We start from the raw sequence: 14,980 nt of genomic DNA on the forward strand, positions 1-14,980 counted from the left end.
ACGCACTTGTCTACAGAGATGTGGGAGGAGTGTAAAAGGGGGTCACAATATTTACAACAAAAGAGCAAATGCATGTCTGGTGTGCACCAATGCTAAACCTAAAACACCTACAATTATGGGATTCAGTAGCTCTTATGCTGATGCCATTGTTTTGGTCTACTACTAAACATCTTTATCCTGTGAGGAAATATATCTATCCTGATGTGAGTGGAGTCTTCCAGGGTCATGTTGCTCTCATTCTTAGGATCCACCGTGTCAGTGAATGCTTTGCTCAAAATGGGAATGATGCGAATCTACCTCAGACCTTATCATATATCAAGATCATGTCACCAAATTTCAACCCAACAGAACACATATTTTTTACCAGATATTGGACCATCATGTAAGACACCACTCGCCATCATCAAAACACTAAACAGGGGAACGCCATCTGGAAGAAATGTTCAGAAACTTGGAGAATCAGACCAAGGAACTGGGGCATCTTGGTGGGGAAAAGAGAGACTGATCATCCAGGGCCCCAATGGAAGGAGTGGCTCTTGTAAACCTGTAAGTCTGTTTTGTTTGCATCTTTTTAAATTTCTAATTTCTTTTTAAAACACTTCATTTGGACGTTCCTTTAAACAACCACTGATTTATTCTATCCAAGTAACTGGTAATGCACAATGTGAGATGTCTTTCTCCCAAGAAACAAAAATAGAAAGAAAAAAGAAAGAAAGCAGATGGAAAGTAAACTGAGGGAAGTCAGCTGTAAACAAATTTCTTTCAAAAGAGAGGCAAGGAGAGCAAAACTAACAGTTTAAGACGATCAATAGTTAAAACAGTCAGCAAATTTTATATGTGACATTATTTGAATTATCTGAACAAATTAGCACTATGAAACATGCTCATTAAGAAACAGCCAGAGAATAAAGCAGCAGGAGGTCCTTCTGCAAATGACGTGACACAAGGTGAGGTCATATTGTCAATCAATGCAATCATTTGCATCAATAACAGTTTCAAATGAAAGCTGAGCAACACTGACATAAATTAGCATCAAGTTTTACCTGCTTGTAATGGGCTGATGAAAAAGCATTTTAAAATTGCACAACACTGCTTATTCATTTTTTAAAAAAGCACAAAAAAACAAAACAGAAAATTTGCAATGGATGTGTTTTTTACTGACCGTTACTGACATAACTGTGTATACTCTGGCAACGTTTTTCATGTATTACTAAATCAATCAGTATTTGTAAGACCATCAAATTGCTATATATGATGTCTCTAATAATATTATGTCAAGTCATAAACCTAATGTAATCTAAAGCATTTTGACATACTGCTATTAGGCTCTCTCAACCAAAGTATTGTAATTTTAGTGTTTGATAAACAAAAATGTGTTTGATAAACTTGATTTTTGTACAGCAGTGGTGGGAAATTAATTTTCCCAAGGGCCAAATGAGAAATCTGAATTGCTGTGGAGGGCTGAAGCAATAATCTAAACTGAATTAAAAATTAGATAATTGTACACTAGAGTATATCGAGAAATGAATGTTTAAATGTGAGGAGATTTCAATCTTTGCAGACTTATGGACATATCATAGATTTTTATAAAATGTGGTACACGGTGGGTTCATTGCTGGTTATCCAAATTATCACTGCAGATTATTGAATATAGTTGTAGGCTCAACTACTTATTCAAAAAAACAAAAGACGTATGGATCACTAATAAAGGGTGCACATAGAGACTGTTTATGCATAGAGCCCCGAGTTTTATGCTAGGCCCGTGCCTAGGAGCAGTGAAGCTGTTCTGATTGTGCATCACATTGCTAGGAAATTTTATATTGAATTTTCCTTTAATTCATCTAAAAGAAAAAGAGGACAAAAAACAAGGCTTTGGAAAATTTTAAGATTTCTATTTATTTTAATTTCCAATTTTTTTTTAATTTTTACTTTTTAGATAAAAACACAAAGCATGTAACTTGATCACAAAAAAGGGTAAAAAGTTGAACTCTGTATAAATTCGTAATAAGACTCAAATGTTTTTACAGCAGTGTTTCTGTGGTTCACAGGTTTTATATCTGGCAGAATATTAACTTGCTTTTTGTGTGTCTGACTTTGTTGCATCCCAATCCTAAACAAACCAAACAGGTAATACAAGTCTAGTTTTGAAACAGTTATTCTTTCATTGGTGGTTTGATGGTAGGAGGAACAAAGGCGGTCACTCATCATGGAACCTGGGCAGCTTGTCACCAGGTACAACCACATGCTCCACCCCCTTTTCTGTTATCACCACCAGGTGAGCGACACCCCCGCTGACGTTGTCTCTGCCCATGGCCAGGGCAAGAGCTGTGAGCAAGGAGGGATGAAGCAAAGAGAGGCAGAGGAGGAGAAAAGAAAGCAGAAGAAATATCAGTTAAGTTGAGGCATACAGTTTGTAATTCAGGTTCTAACAGTAACTTCTATATTACCAACAATAATTTGACTGCTTTTAAATTTTATTGTCATTTATAAATATTCAAGTATAAATATAAGTCTTCCTCTTATGAGGTTTTCAGAACTGAGGTTATTGTACTGGGTATCTAACCGGATTCTTACTCTGGATGGCATCACCTTGGCCTCCAGCAACACTGTGAGGAACCTTGGAGTCATTTTTGACCAGGACATGTCCTTCAATGCACATATAATACAAATATGTAAGACTGCTTTCTTCCATTTGCGCAACATCTCTAAAATTAAAAATATCCTGTCTCAGAGTGACGCTGAAAAACTAGTTCATGCATTTATTACTTCCAGGCTGGACTACTGTAATTCATTATTGCTAGATCAGGTGACCCTGAATCCTCCTTTACTTATGCTACAATAGGTATAGGTTGCTGGGGGATTCTAATGATGCATTGTGCATTTCTTCTTCAGTCACCTTTCTCACTCACTATGTATTTATACACCTCTCTGCTAGGGCTGTTCGATATAACGATAAATATCGGATGACGATATAAAAACGTCTATCGTTTCATTTTACGCTATCGTTTGTTTCGTGGTGTCGCAAAATAAACTGTTTACGGCAATATTTTTTCATCGTTTTGATGGTCACTGTAGTGGCTATATTGATTTCTTAAAGTTCTCTCTTTCTCTTATATTTAATATAGCCACACTACAGACGGACAAGTGCCTGTTTTTATGCGTTGTCGTTAGCAACAACGACGGTAAAACTACCGTGTGTCCGCTTGTTTATTTTCCACATAAACCTTTCACAATAAAGCTCAAGATCCTGTTGAGACTTTTCAAAATAAACTGAATCACGTGTATCAGAGTATTTACGGATGAGAAGCAAAAAAAGAGCCGTCAGGTGCTAAAAAATAAACCTTAGACTCAAACGTTAGAACAGGCTTTTCCCCGCAGCACGCTGTGTAATAAATACTCAAAGAAAACGGGGGCCGTTACAACTTATGTCTAAAAATGTAGAGTTTCATGCATCGGTTAAAACACTCGACTCTAGGTCCACGACGCCCACCTGGAAACACTTCACGCAAGTCGAGCTGCCCGAGATTCACAGAATTTACAGAAAATGTTACATTTTTGTGATTTATATCATTATCGGGACGATAGATGTCTTATATCGGGATATGAGATTTTGGTCATATCGCATAGCCCTACTTTCTGCATTGAATCATTAGATATTTGTAAAGCAAATTGTATTTACTTTTATCTAGAAACTAAAATACATACTGTAAATAGTATAATTGGAAAATGGTGATTGATTGATAGATAATACTTTATTTATCCCGAGGGAAATTGTTTTAAAGGCTGCCAGACGATCCGGCGCCATCATGAGCACCCCTTCTGACCATACATAGAATACACAAACATAACATTGGGAAGACAGGTCAGAGAGGTATGAAAAAACAATGGAAATACATGATACATGGGGAAAGAGGAGGAGAAAAAAAGAACTCCCCCCAGACTGAGCTCCTAGGGGAGAGCAGTTATATGTTATATGTTAATATGTATTTTAATACATATTAACATTTAATACATCAAACATTTAATACATCAAAGCGATAACACTGTAGTAGTGTATACTTGTGAGTAAATGTGAAAATTGTTCTGTTGGTCTTTGCAGAATTTCATTTAATTAAAAATGTTCTTTTTACTCTGCATGCATCAGCAGCATGGTCATAAACAATCATAAACTCTAATTGGCTGTGGCATTTGTCATCCCAGAGGTAACATGTAACTGTTGGTCTCAAGCCATCGCCTACCATGATGAAAATCATCATGTTTCATAATCCTTAATTTTCATATAAACATCATTATTTTGTGTAAACCCATTTTGCAAATCTTCAAATGAACATTGTGAGAAATCAGGTTCAAAGTTATTAGTTATGACAAAAAATAATTCATACCATTAGTGGCAAACTGGAGGCATTCCTCTTTTGTCATGTTAGGTTTGTATTTAGCGTCAACATAGCCGTAGATGAAAGTGCTGCCTGACCCACCGATGGTAACCTGCTGACTGATCAACATCCCACCTAGAGACACGACATACACCTGAAGAGGGAGGGAGAAGGTGCAGTTACACACAGCAGAGTGGACTCGCTGTCATCATCAGTGCTAATGACTTCACACTGATCACCTACCTGTGGTCCGTTCTTCTTGTCCCAGCCTGCTGTCAGGAAGCCGGCCTGCAGCTCGTCTTTGTTTTTGTAGCACAAATCCTTCAACACAGATGCTGCTGCGATCACCTGAGGAGGACTCTCCATCTGGACACTGCAGGAGGTCAAGGAGGAGCCAAGCATTTTGTATACATTATATGTATTTGTATCTTTACCTGGCTTTGTATATGTTTAATGTATGTATATGCAGCAGGTTTGTAGTTTGAAACTAACATAGGATTAATAAAACAACAGTTAACAACAGTTAAATGTATATTTAACATGATTTTCCTGTGCAAACATCAAAATAATCATATCACATGCATACCTGTGGAAGGACAGGTGGAACTTTGCGGTCTTGATGACGGCCTGAGCGTCTGCGAGTGAACCAGCTATGCAGCAGAAGATCCGGTCGTGAACCTGAATCACCTTGTTGATGGTCTTGGATGAAACATACTCTCTGGAGAAGTGAGAATGAATGTTTGAGCCATGCAAACATTTTTTACACTGATATTAATAATCATGTGTTTTGTGATGGTCTTGCTTATTTTTATTTTTATTTTTTTGTAATAGTCTAGTGGTTGGTCGCATGGTTAGGAAAGGTGTTTTTGATTGTTAGCATTAGGCACCTGTTCACCTGGAGGCTTCTGTCAGTCTGCCCCAGGGCAGCTGTGGCTACAACTGTGGTTTGCTTGCACCAGTGTGTGAGAGTGAATGAATAGTGGAATTGTAAAGCACTTTGGGTGCCTAGAAAAGCGCTATATAAATGCAATCGATTATTATTATTTTAGATAAAATGTCTGACAGTATCATTCTCTGTGGGACTTCTTGCATATTTGCTATTAAGCATTATTTAATAGGCTACAAGTGTAATTTTGGACTTCATAACATGTGATCTTGATAATTCTTTGTTGTTGTTTCTTTGCCTTATCATAAAGATTATTAACAGTCCATCTGTATTAATATATAACAATAGAGTCTATTTTCTCACCCTCCAATTGAAGCCCTGGAGTCTGACCCAATCACAACCCCTCCATCAAAAATGGCAGCCAGGATGGTGGTCTGAGGAAGAAGAGGGGGGAGGATTATTGGTTTACACTGCATTATGATTTTTTATTTTTCTAGCAGAAAAATATATTTTTCTTCTTGTGTTTAGTTAAATATTTTTAAGTACATCACATACACAGTTTTCCCCTTATACTATGTGTTAGTTAGTCAGACCTGAACAACGCTATGAATTCTGGGATTAAGAGTTCTGAGAAGGGATGCGGCTAAAAACGAAAGCATAGCAGATCGTTTTCTTCATAGAAATCTTACAAGCTATAAAATATAATGAAGAGGCTGAGAGCTTCAAAGTAAACTTTTACTTAAAATAAAATATCGAGTTAATGTGTTTTCAGTTTGTTTTAGGTTCGTTTTCAGGTAAACGCGTCACCTGTTCAAACGCGATATCAGTGATTTGTTTACACCTCTTATTTTACACACGATGACTTCTATGTTTCGTTTTTAGATGAAAATACTCGTTACCTGGTTCAGGTTTACTTACCCCTGTGCTGACTCCTTTGACTCGTGAGTCCGTGCAGTGTTTCTCCATTTTTAGCTCAGGATCGAAAGAGAGGAAGAGCTGACGCTTAGAACAGCGACCTCAAGCGCTCCCAGACGCGCAGAGGAGCCGCACTCAACTCCACAATGGCGCTGTCAAATATCTTCGAAACTCCCACACCTGGCTTTAATTTCGATAATACAGCAAGGTAAGAGCTTATTTTAATATTATCTGAGCTACAGACTGAATCAGTGACGACAGAAATCAAATGAAACCGTCGGTTAGTCCGAACTTTTATCCAGATCAAAAACGAAACTAACTTGTCCTGCTTTTATATCAGATTAATCACGGAGACAATGCAAAGATCCCTCCAATCATAACTGTTATTACAATACCCAGCTATTGAAAAGTTGTCTTATACACACACTACGTGCCCCCATCCCCTCACCTCTCTCTGTTCTCTATAGAAACGCTGCATTAGAGGGTCTCTTTAATGGAGGAAACACTCCCAAAGCTATGAAAACAGGCACCACCATCGCAGGAGTGGTGTTCAAGGTGAGTGTTAACCTGCTTCGTTTTAATAAACGGAATAGTGACTTGCTGTGTTTTAGTCCATGATTTATAACTTTGAGCTTCACCATTTTGAAAACATAACTAATTTTTTATTGTTTTTAATATAAACTTGCTGAAACACAAAATACCAAAGGTGCTTTCATTTTTAAATAAAGTTTGTCTTTCATGGTGCTGCAGTTGTGAACAGAGATTCAACACATGACTACACTCAGGGCGTGTGCAACCTTCAGATGTCCACTGATGAGTGATGTGACAAAAAATGATTATCATGTTGGAAATGTTGTGTTTTATCTGTCACTTTTTAAATGCTTCATGCTGAAACATCATTGGAACTATTCACTGAATACATATGTTCCCTTTATGGGCCTGCAGTGGCTCATGGGTGACTGTCAGCATTGTGAGGGATGATCCACAATCAAAGCTAAGGCCATAGCTTGTGCCATAGCACATAAAGTTTACCAGGGAAAACTAAACTTTAACAGGTTCTTCCTTTTCTTTTGATGTAGCACCACTCCACCAAGTTTTATTCAGCTCAGTGACTTTTGCATAATCTTGCCAACAGACAAAACACACTTACACAAACCCCTGTGTTGGCTCTTACCTTGGTGGATGTGTGCTCATATAAGAGTAGTTTAAAAGTCTGAAATCAGTTTTCACAAACAGCAATGGCTGAAATGGAATGGACAACTATTTTTATGGAACTGTATACTTTTAAAAAAAAAAAAAGAAAAAGTGAGCCACAGTGTAAAAAGTTAACAGTTATAGTTACAGAACTAAAACATGAAAACACACTTTCAATAGATACATAATGTGCAAATACTATGTCTTACTGTGTGTCGAGTTCCCGTCAACAGAACAATTATAATCAATAAAAGAATTGTCATTCATTTACATCCACATATATGTTTACATGGAAGCTGAATGTTTCATTTGCTGTCAAACATTGTGGGAGTCTGTGCAACTCCACCAGACCAACTATGAATTCAGGTCCTTGCTTGGAGGCAACCTAAGGGTAGTTATATGAGAGTGGAGCATTTACTCTTAGGAGCAGCCCCTGAAATTTTTTCTTGTGTATAAATATAAAAAGATTTCCAAAATCTGTTTTTAATATCCTAATTTGTTTCTGCAGGATGGGGTGGTGCTGGGAGCAGATACCAGAGCCACCTCCGGCGAAGTGGTGGCCGACAAGATGTGTGCCAAGATTCACTATATCTCTCCAAATATATAGTAAGTTTCACGAGAGGAGAAATATGTTTACACCCTCAACAACTTTCAGTCACAGTGTTCAGTGTGATTATAGTTGTTTTTTGGTGAAGTGTTACCATTTTTACAATATGCAGGACATTTAACTGATAACTACCTTTTTACCATTTTCTTTCATTTAGAAATTACATACTCCAGAGACCTATTGATTTTTTAATGATGGATTTCTGTGTTTCTTGAAGCTGATTTTTCATCTTTCTCTCTTCTTTTACCTTTTCCACTCTCTGGATTGTTGAATAATTTTTTAGTTTTTGTTTCTTGTCTGGATCTGTGTGTCTGTAGTTGTTGTGGAGCAGGTACGGCAGCAGATACAGAAAAGACCACAGACCTTCTCTCATCCAACCTCGCCATCTACTCTCTGAACAGTGGGAGGAACCCTCGTGTCGTCATGGCTGTGAACATACTGCAGGATATGCTTTACAGGTGATTGATTCACACACATAGGTTCAAATTCAAATTCAAATTCAAATTTTTATTTGTCACATACACAGTACGATATGCAGTGAAATGCTTACACAACTGCTCGTGACCTAAAGAAAAAAAAGAAAAGGCTATGAATAAGATAGGAAATAAATATGAAAATTAAAAGGGTAAATTTAACTAGGAAGGAATAAAATAAAATATATATATGAATTTGTTGAAAATAAAATAACTGTACAACACAAATTAGAATGAAGGTTAAATTTAGCTGGGAAGGAGTAAGATAAAATATATATGAATTAAAGTTTAAAATAAAATAACTGAAATAACTGTACAGCAAAATACACAATACAATACAAATTAGAATGAAGGGTAAATTTAACTGGGAAAGAATAAGATAAATATATATGAATTAAAGTTGAAAATAAAGTAGCTGTACAACAAAATACACAATACACAGTATAGAAATATATAAGAATGTATGAAGAAATATAAATATATATACAATAACAGCAGCATTTTACAAGTATTAAATGGAGATGGAGAAATATAATGTCCAGTGTTGTGCAAACCACATTGTAGGTGTCTTGTGCAGTGCAAATATGCTTAAAGTGATTAAGTGTAAACAAAGTCCAGACTGTCCAGTGTGTGTGTAAGAACCATATATGTGGGTCCGTTCTATGTGGTGGTGTGATGATTGAGAGACCGTATCGCCTGCGGGAAGAAGCTCCTCCTCAGTCTCTCTGTGTTGGTCTTCAGGGAGCGGAATCGCTTTCCTGACCTCAACAGAGAGAACAGTCCGTTGTTGGGATGGCTGAGGTCCTTCACGATCTTCCTGGCCTTGGCCCAGCACCGCCTGCTGTAGATTGAGTGCAGGTCAGGGAGCTCGGAGCGGATGGTGCGCTCAGCTGATCGCACAACCCTCTGTAGAGCTCGTCTGTCCTGCATGGTGCTGTTCCCGAACCAGGTTAAGATGTTTCCGTCAGGATGCTCTCTATGGTGCACGTGTAAAAGTTCCTGAGCACCTTGGAGGGCAGTCGGAAGTCTCTCAGCGTCTGAGGTGGTAGAGGCGCTGTCGGGCCTTTTTCACTATGGTGTTGATGTGACAGGACCATGACAGGTCCTGCGTGATGTGAACTCTGAGGTATTTGAAGCTGTCCACTCTCTCCACTGGGCACTCGTTGATGACGGGGGTCTGGTAGTTCCTCTCCTGCTTAGTACTGAAGTCCACTATCAACTCCTTTGTTTTACTGACGTTTAGAAGGAGGTTGTTCCTCTGGCACCAGGTCTCCAGATTCCTAACCTCCTTCAAGTAGGCCGTCTCGTTGTTGTCAGAGATCAGGCCCACCACGACGGTGTCGTCAGCAAACTTGATGATGGTGGTGGAGCTGGTGGTGGCCACACAGTCATATGTGTACAAAGAGTACAGCAGGGGGCTCAGAACACACCCCTGGGGGGCTCCAGTGCTGAGAGTGGTGGAGGCTGAGACATGTCCACCCATCCTTACTGCCTGTGGTCTGCCAGTTAGGAAGTTGGAGATCCACTGACACATAGATGAGCTGAGTCCCAGGTGCTCCAGCTTGGTGGTGAGTGTGGAAGGAATTATGGTATTAAATGCAGAGCTGTAGTCGATGAAGAGCATTTTAACATAATTCCCCCTTCTAGTGTCCAGGTGAGTGAGTGATGTGTGGAGGAGATGAGAGATGGCATCGTCTGTGGAACGATTTGGACGGTGGCGAACTGTAGTGGGTCCAGTGTGTCTGGTAGTGAAGAAATGATGAAGTCTCTGACCAGGCGTTCAAAGCACTTCATCACTACTGAGGTGAGGGCTACAGGGCGATAGTCATTGAGAGAAGCAGGGTGTGGTTTCTTCGGGACAGGAACAATGATGGACTCCTTGAAGCATGTGGGGATCACCGACTGAGATAAAGAGATGTTGAATATCTCAGTGAACACAGGAGCTAGCTGGTATGCGCAGTCCCTGAGGATACGACCTGGGATGCCGTCTGGTCCTGCTGCTTTCCTGGTGTTCACTCTCTTGAAGGCTCTCCTCACGTCATGCTCAGAGATGACGAGCCACGTTTCGGTGTTGGCAGTATCTTCCTGTCTGCAGCCGTTAAGCGCCGCTAGCGCTAGCATCGTTGTAGTCCTTAGCTGCAGCCTCGAAGCGGCGTAGAAAGTGTTCAGCTCGTCTGCCAGAGTCCCGTCCGCGTTCGTCAAACCGGTTGTTGGTGCTTTATAGTCCGTTATTGTCCTTATTCCCCGCCACAGGCTCCTAGAGTCACTCTGTTGGAGTTGTGACTCTAGTTTCCTCCCGTAGCGCTGCTTCGCCTCTTTCACCGCCTTCCGCACGTCATAAGACGCGGCTTTGTACGGGTCCATGTCCCCCGTCGCGAGTCCCGTGTTGTAGGCAGCGGTGCGGGATCTCAGAGCGTCGCGGATGGTTTTATCCACCCACGGCTTCTGGTTGGGAAACGTTGTGATAGTCTTTGTCTCCACGGTATCATCCGCTAGTTTCCCGATGAATCCCACCACCGCTTCCGTAAACACGTTGACGTCATCATCGGAGCTGTTTCTGAACATGTCCCAGTCTGCGTCGTCGAGTGCGTCCTGTAACGCGGCCACCGATTGGTCCGTCCAGCGCGCGACCTTCCTCTGAACCGGAACTTCCTGTTTCAGCCTTTGTTTGTATTTTGGCATGAGGAAGATGGCGGCATGATCGGATTTGCCAAACGGAGGGCGAGATTGTGCCTTGTAGCCGTCCTTGACCGTAGTGTAGCAGTGGTCCAGTGTCCTTTCACCTCTGGTGGGGCAGGTGATATGTTGGTGAAAGTTCGGCGCTGCGCGTTTGAGGTTGGCACTATTGAAGTCCCCCGTCACAATAAGCGCGGCGTCCCGGTGTTGTGTCTGATGCCGGGTGAGAGCCTCATGCAGCTCGCATAAGGCAGTGTCCGTGTCCGCTTGTGGTGGTATATAAACGGCACTTATAATGACCGATGTAAACTCTCGAGGTAGATAAAAAGGACGACACATGATGGACAGTAGTTCCAGATTTGGTGTGCAGGAGCGTGTGAGAGGAACAACGTTCGAACTGTTGCACCAATTGTTGTTCACCATTAAACACACGCCGCCTCCCCTTGACTTCCCCGAGTCCCGTGTCCTGTCCATGCGGTGAACCGAGAAGAACTCGGCCGGCTGGATGGCGTGGTCCGGCACCGCTGGGTTCAGCCATGTCTCGGTGAAGCAGAGGAGATTGCAGTCCCGAATGTCTCTCTGGAACTTTATCCTGGCCCTGAGGTCATCAAGCTTGTTCTCCAGTGACTGGACGTTGGCGAGCAGGATGCTAGGCAGAGGTGTGCGGTGTGCACGAGCTCTCAGCCTGTTCCTGACGCCGGCTCGTTTCCCTCGAGGCCGCCGCTTCGCGTCCTTTGTTCTCCCTCAAGATCTCACTCGGCCAGCTCGGATCCGGAGTTAAAGGCTTCGAATTGTGAGTACATTGTATACCAATAGAAACAAGAGTGTCACTGTTATACCTAATGTACCCAATGGTGATGAATTTGACGATGTAAGAACGCTGAAAACTAACTTAAAAAACAAAAACGAACAAAAGGTGGTCGGAGCAGTCGTGACGGCAGCCGACCTCACCGGCGCCATCTTCAGTAGGTGCATGTATCTAGAAGTGGGAAGTGAGTTTACTGTTAGTGGAGGTTTTTAAAGTGGTAATAGAAATCTGTGGTGTTAATCAGTAATGTTTGGTCTCGCCCTCAGGTATCACGGCCAAATTGGTGCCAATCTTATTCTGGGGGGAGTGGATTGTACTGGAAACCACCTGTACACTGTAGGGCCATATGGGAGTGTAAATAAGGTGCCTTACCTTTCAATGGGTATGTAATATAACTTCTTTTAATAACAGTATTAGCGTACATTGTGTTTTTCGTCGTTCCTTGGTTGGTGTTTCTGTGATGCTTTTGTCTCTGGCTGTTTAGTTGAATATTTCAAAACACGCTATACTCTATGTGAAAATGTCAGCAATTATGATTTTTTTTTTTTTTTTTTTTTTTACCAAATGTAAATATTATTATACATTTGTGCTGGATTTTACTCACTCTCAGACTCTCAGTCTATGTTTAGCTGACTTTACTTTGTGTTCATGCAGGATCTGGTGATCTGGCTGCTCTTGGGATTTTAGAGGATGGGTTCAAACCTGACTTGGAGGTAATTGACAAAAATTGCTGTATGTACAGTGAAATCATTTTTGGTTATTTAAACCTGATCACAAGCTTATTTAAATTGAATAATTTCAGTGAAGCAGGACTGTAAGAATCTCTACTTTATACAAAAAGCTGATTAAACAGTTGTTTCTGTGGCCAAAAAGAAAAACTGAAAATGGTTTGTAAAAAAATTAGGAATTGCTGCAGTTAGATTTAAAAACAGATTAAGTCCTCGTCTTCTGCTTTCTGTGTGTCTGTTTGCTTCTTCATCTGATTTCTGTCCTCTCTCAGCTGGAGCCGGCGAAGGAGCTGGTGCGAGCTGCTATTAAAGCAGGCATCATGAATGACCTCGGCTCAGGCAACAACATCGACATCTGTGTCATCACCAAACAAAGAGTGGACTACATCAGACCCTACCAGGAGTCCCAGTACAAAGACAACAGGTATGCATTTATCAGTATGGTTTCTACAGAGTACTTTGAAGTTGGGAGAAACATCAAGGAACATTTGTCATTTTTCAACAACTTAACACTATTTTTGTCTTATGTTGTTTCTCTGGTATGGTGTGCACACTTTTGATAAATTCTTCACTCATCTTTGCTCCTCACTGAATCTAAGGTTAGTAAAACACTTTGTATCCCATTTCTGTCTGCAGAAAAAAAAAACTTTTGATTATATGTCTTGTGTACACAAAGATTTTTCAAAATATCCTTTTGAGATTAATGGACTCCATTTTTAACCCTCAGGTTTCAATTTTAATATGTTATTGATCTGTCTCTGTCTCAGGAAAATAAAATATAAATATCGTCCAGGCATGACACCGTTCCTGACAGAGAAAGTAGTCCCTTTAAAGCTGGAGGTTGTGCAGGAGAGTGTGCAGAAGATGGAGACGGCGTGAGCTGCAACACACAACCAACATGCACATACCATCTTTGGTTTCGGTTAATTTTTATTGTGTTTCTAAAAAGATGTAGAAAAACATGTGTTTTATAAACATTTTCATCATAGTTTCTGCTGATTCAGTGTGATATGGAATAATACAGAAGCTGTAATTCTGAAGGATTTCTTGCTGTTGTGAGCATGGAGGCTGATACTAGGCCATAGAGAGCAAATGTTGTTACAATATTGAATAATCTTTGAAACACTTAATAAAATCCTGTTTACAAACTCAGATGATGTCTGTTACTCTTTTCTTTACATGGTTTGTAATTGGTTATGTACCCCAAATCATTTCAAGTCACCTTTATTTTATAGCACATGTAAACCAACAGAATTTGACTCAAAGTACTTTAATTTACATTCTAGGTCTCCAAAACCCATTTAAAACACACAACTGCACTGAGTAGCCTTTTTTTATTATAAACATTGACGTTAGCGCGTGTATGCTGGGTTCCCAAAACATGAATGCTGCATTTCCGCCTAGAGACTGATGATGAGACATATAAAACGCACTTACATTGGTCAGTCCGCCTTTTAGAAACACGTATATCACCGAGTTGTATTGATTGAATAACTTTTTTGTTATTCAATCAAAAAAGCCACAGCTGAGTACATATTTGGGTAGATAGTTGCGCCTCGATTTTGTGTTGCATTTTTTTGCGTCCAATTTTAAGAAAGAAAAATAAAGTGAAATATTTTCATAAATCGTTAAAAACCCTTTCACTTTCTGTTTCTTTGTCACGTACAAGGAAATCACCCTTGTTGGTGCCAATCGCCTTCGTCCTTTTGAAAAACTCAACATATTCTCTATATAATATAATTAGGATATAGTGTATCTGTTTTAAAAGATAATGGCACTTCTTCAAGTGAGCGACTTTCAGTCTGTTTCTGAAGTCCGCGGACAGATACTTCCAGTGAGACAGAGGCTCCTCGTCGACCAAACCAACCACTACAATTTTGGTAGCAAAACTCAAGAATTTGCGGTACCGCCTGGTGTAGAGGTGAGTGTCTTTACATCTGGCATTAAATTAACATACTGACTCCTGTAAAAGCATCAGACGCGCCGTAGTTCCAGTTTTACACGTTTCGTTTTCAGTGTGTGGTACCTTTTTGCTCTTTATCAAACGAAATAGCTCTACAGACATTAGGGTATTAGAAATATTATGCTAAATATTATGTTACGGTGCTGTTACAGATCACGCGTCTCTCTCTGTTTATTTTTGGTTTCATTTCAGCCTTCAGGGTTTCTGAAGTCCTGTAACCGTGATGGAGCTGTCTGTATTGAAATGAACCACGGGACGACCACTCTGGCCTTCAAGTTCAGGCATGGAGTCATCGTGGCTGTGGACTCCAGAGCTTCAGCTGGCCGCTACTTAGGTAAACATAGACGTTAAAAATTA

At 40.3% G+C, this 14,980-nt stretch overlaps 3 protein-coding genes across 4 annotated transcripts in view; 2 read left to right on the plus strand and 1 right to left on the minus strand.

Moving 5' to 3' along the window:
- Positions 1–1,878: 1,878 nt before the first annotated feature.
- Positions 1,879–6,316, minus strand: LOC116324038 (proteasome subunit beta type-6-B like protein). Its single transcript, XM_031744584.2, has 6 exons — positions 6,178–6,316; positions 5,623–5,693; positions 4,960–5,091; positions 4,617–4,746; positions 4,383–4,527; positions 1,879–2,325 (listed from the first exon to the last, which is right to left on the minus strand). Exons 1-6 carry the CDS (start codon positions 6,223–6,225, stop codon positions 2,198–2,200), a joined length of 654 nt encoding a protein of 217 aa, XP_031600444.2. The 5' UTR covers positions 6,226–6,316; the 3' UTR covers positions 1,879–2,197.
- LOC116324037 (proteasome subunit beta type-7-like) lies at positions 6,245–13,812 on the plus strand. 2 transcript variants are annotated; one of them, XM_031744583.2, is made up of 8 exons: positions 6,245–6,382; positions 6,642–6,729; positions 7,877–7,974; positions 8,293–8,433; positions 12,199–12,314; positions 12,587–12,645; positions 12,933–13,084; positions 13,428–13,812. In XM_031744583.2, exons 1-8 carry the CDS (start codon positions 6,321–6,323, stop codon positions 13,537–13,539), a joined length of 828 nt encoding a protein of 275 aa, XP_031600443.1. In that variant the 5' UTR covers positions 6,245–6,320; the 3' UTR covers positions 13,540–13,812. The 2 variants fall into 2 exon arrangements, with proteins under 2 accessions (XP_031600443.1, XP_039461635.1); XM_039605701.1 differs by having other exon boundaries at positions 13,454–13,812.
- Positions 13,813–14,243: 431 nt separating this feature from the next.
- The window catches only part of LOC120435545 (proteasome subunit beta type-8-like), a 1,468-nt gene continuing 731 nt past the window's right edge, over positions 14,244–14,980 (plus strand). The window contains exons 1-2 of the mRNA XM_039605327.1: positions 14,244–14,581; positions 14,816–14,957. Of these exons, the coding sequence (XP_039461261.1) occupies positions 14,432–14,581; positions 14,816–14,957 (292 nt within the window). The 5' untranslated portion in view covers positions 14,244–14,431. The remainder of the gene's footprint in view (positions 14,582–14,815; positions 14,958–14,980) is intronic.

This window comes from Oreochromis aureus, linkage group 22, assembly GCF_013358895.1.
Source record: "Oreochromis aureus strain Israel breed Guangdong linkage group 22, ZZ_aureus, whole genome shotgun sequence".
Classification (NCBI taxonomy): domain Eukaryota; kingdom Metazoa; phylum Chordata; class Actinopteri; order Cichliformes; family Cichlidae; genus Oreochromis; species Oreochromis aureus.

What these genes read in the sequence shown, in the direction of transcription:
- LOC116324037 (XM_039605701.1), top strand. Translation starts at nt 6,321, where the DNA reads ATGGCGCTGTCAAATATCTTCGAAACTCCCACACCTGGCTTTAATTTC. An exon ending in AATTTCGATAATACAGCAAG is followed by an intron (nt 6,383 to 6,641) that starts GTAAGAGCTTAT and finishes TGTTCTCTATAG; the next exon opens with AAACGCTGCATTAGAGGGTC. An exon ending in CTGCAGGATATGCTTTACAG is followed by an intron (nt 8,434 to 12,198) that starts GTGATTGATTCA and finishes TCTCGCCCTCAG; the next exon opens with GTATCACGGCCAAATTGGTG.
- LOC116324038 (XM_031744584.2), bottom strand. Translation starts at nt 6,225, where the DNA reads ATGGAGAAACACTGCACGGACTCACGAGTCAAAGGAGTCAGCACAGGG. An exon ending in TCAAAGGAGTCAGCACAGGG is followed by an intron (nt 5,694 to 6,177) that starts GTAAGTAAACCT and finishes CTTCTTCCTCAG; the next exon opens with ACCACCATCCTGGCTGCCAT. An exon ending in TCCAGGGCTTCAATTGGAGG is followed by an intron (nt 5,092 to 5,622) that starts GTGAGAAAATAG and finishes TCACTTCTCCAG; the next exon opens with AGAGTATGTTTCATCCAAGA.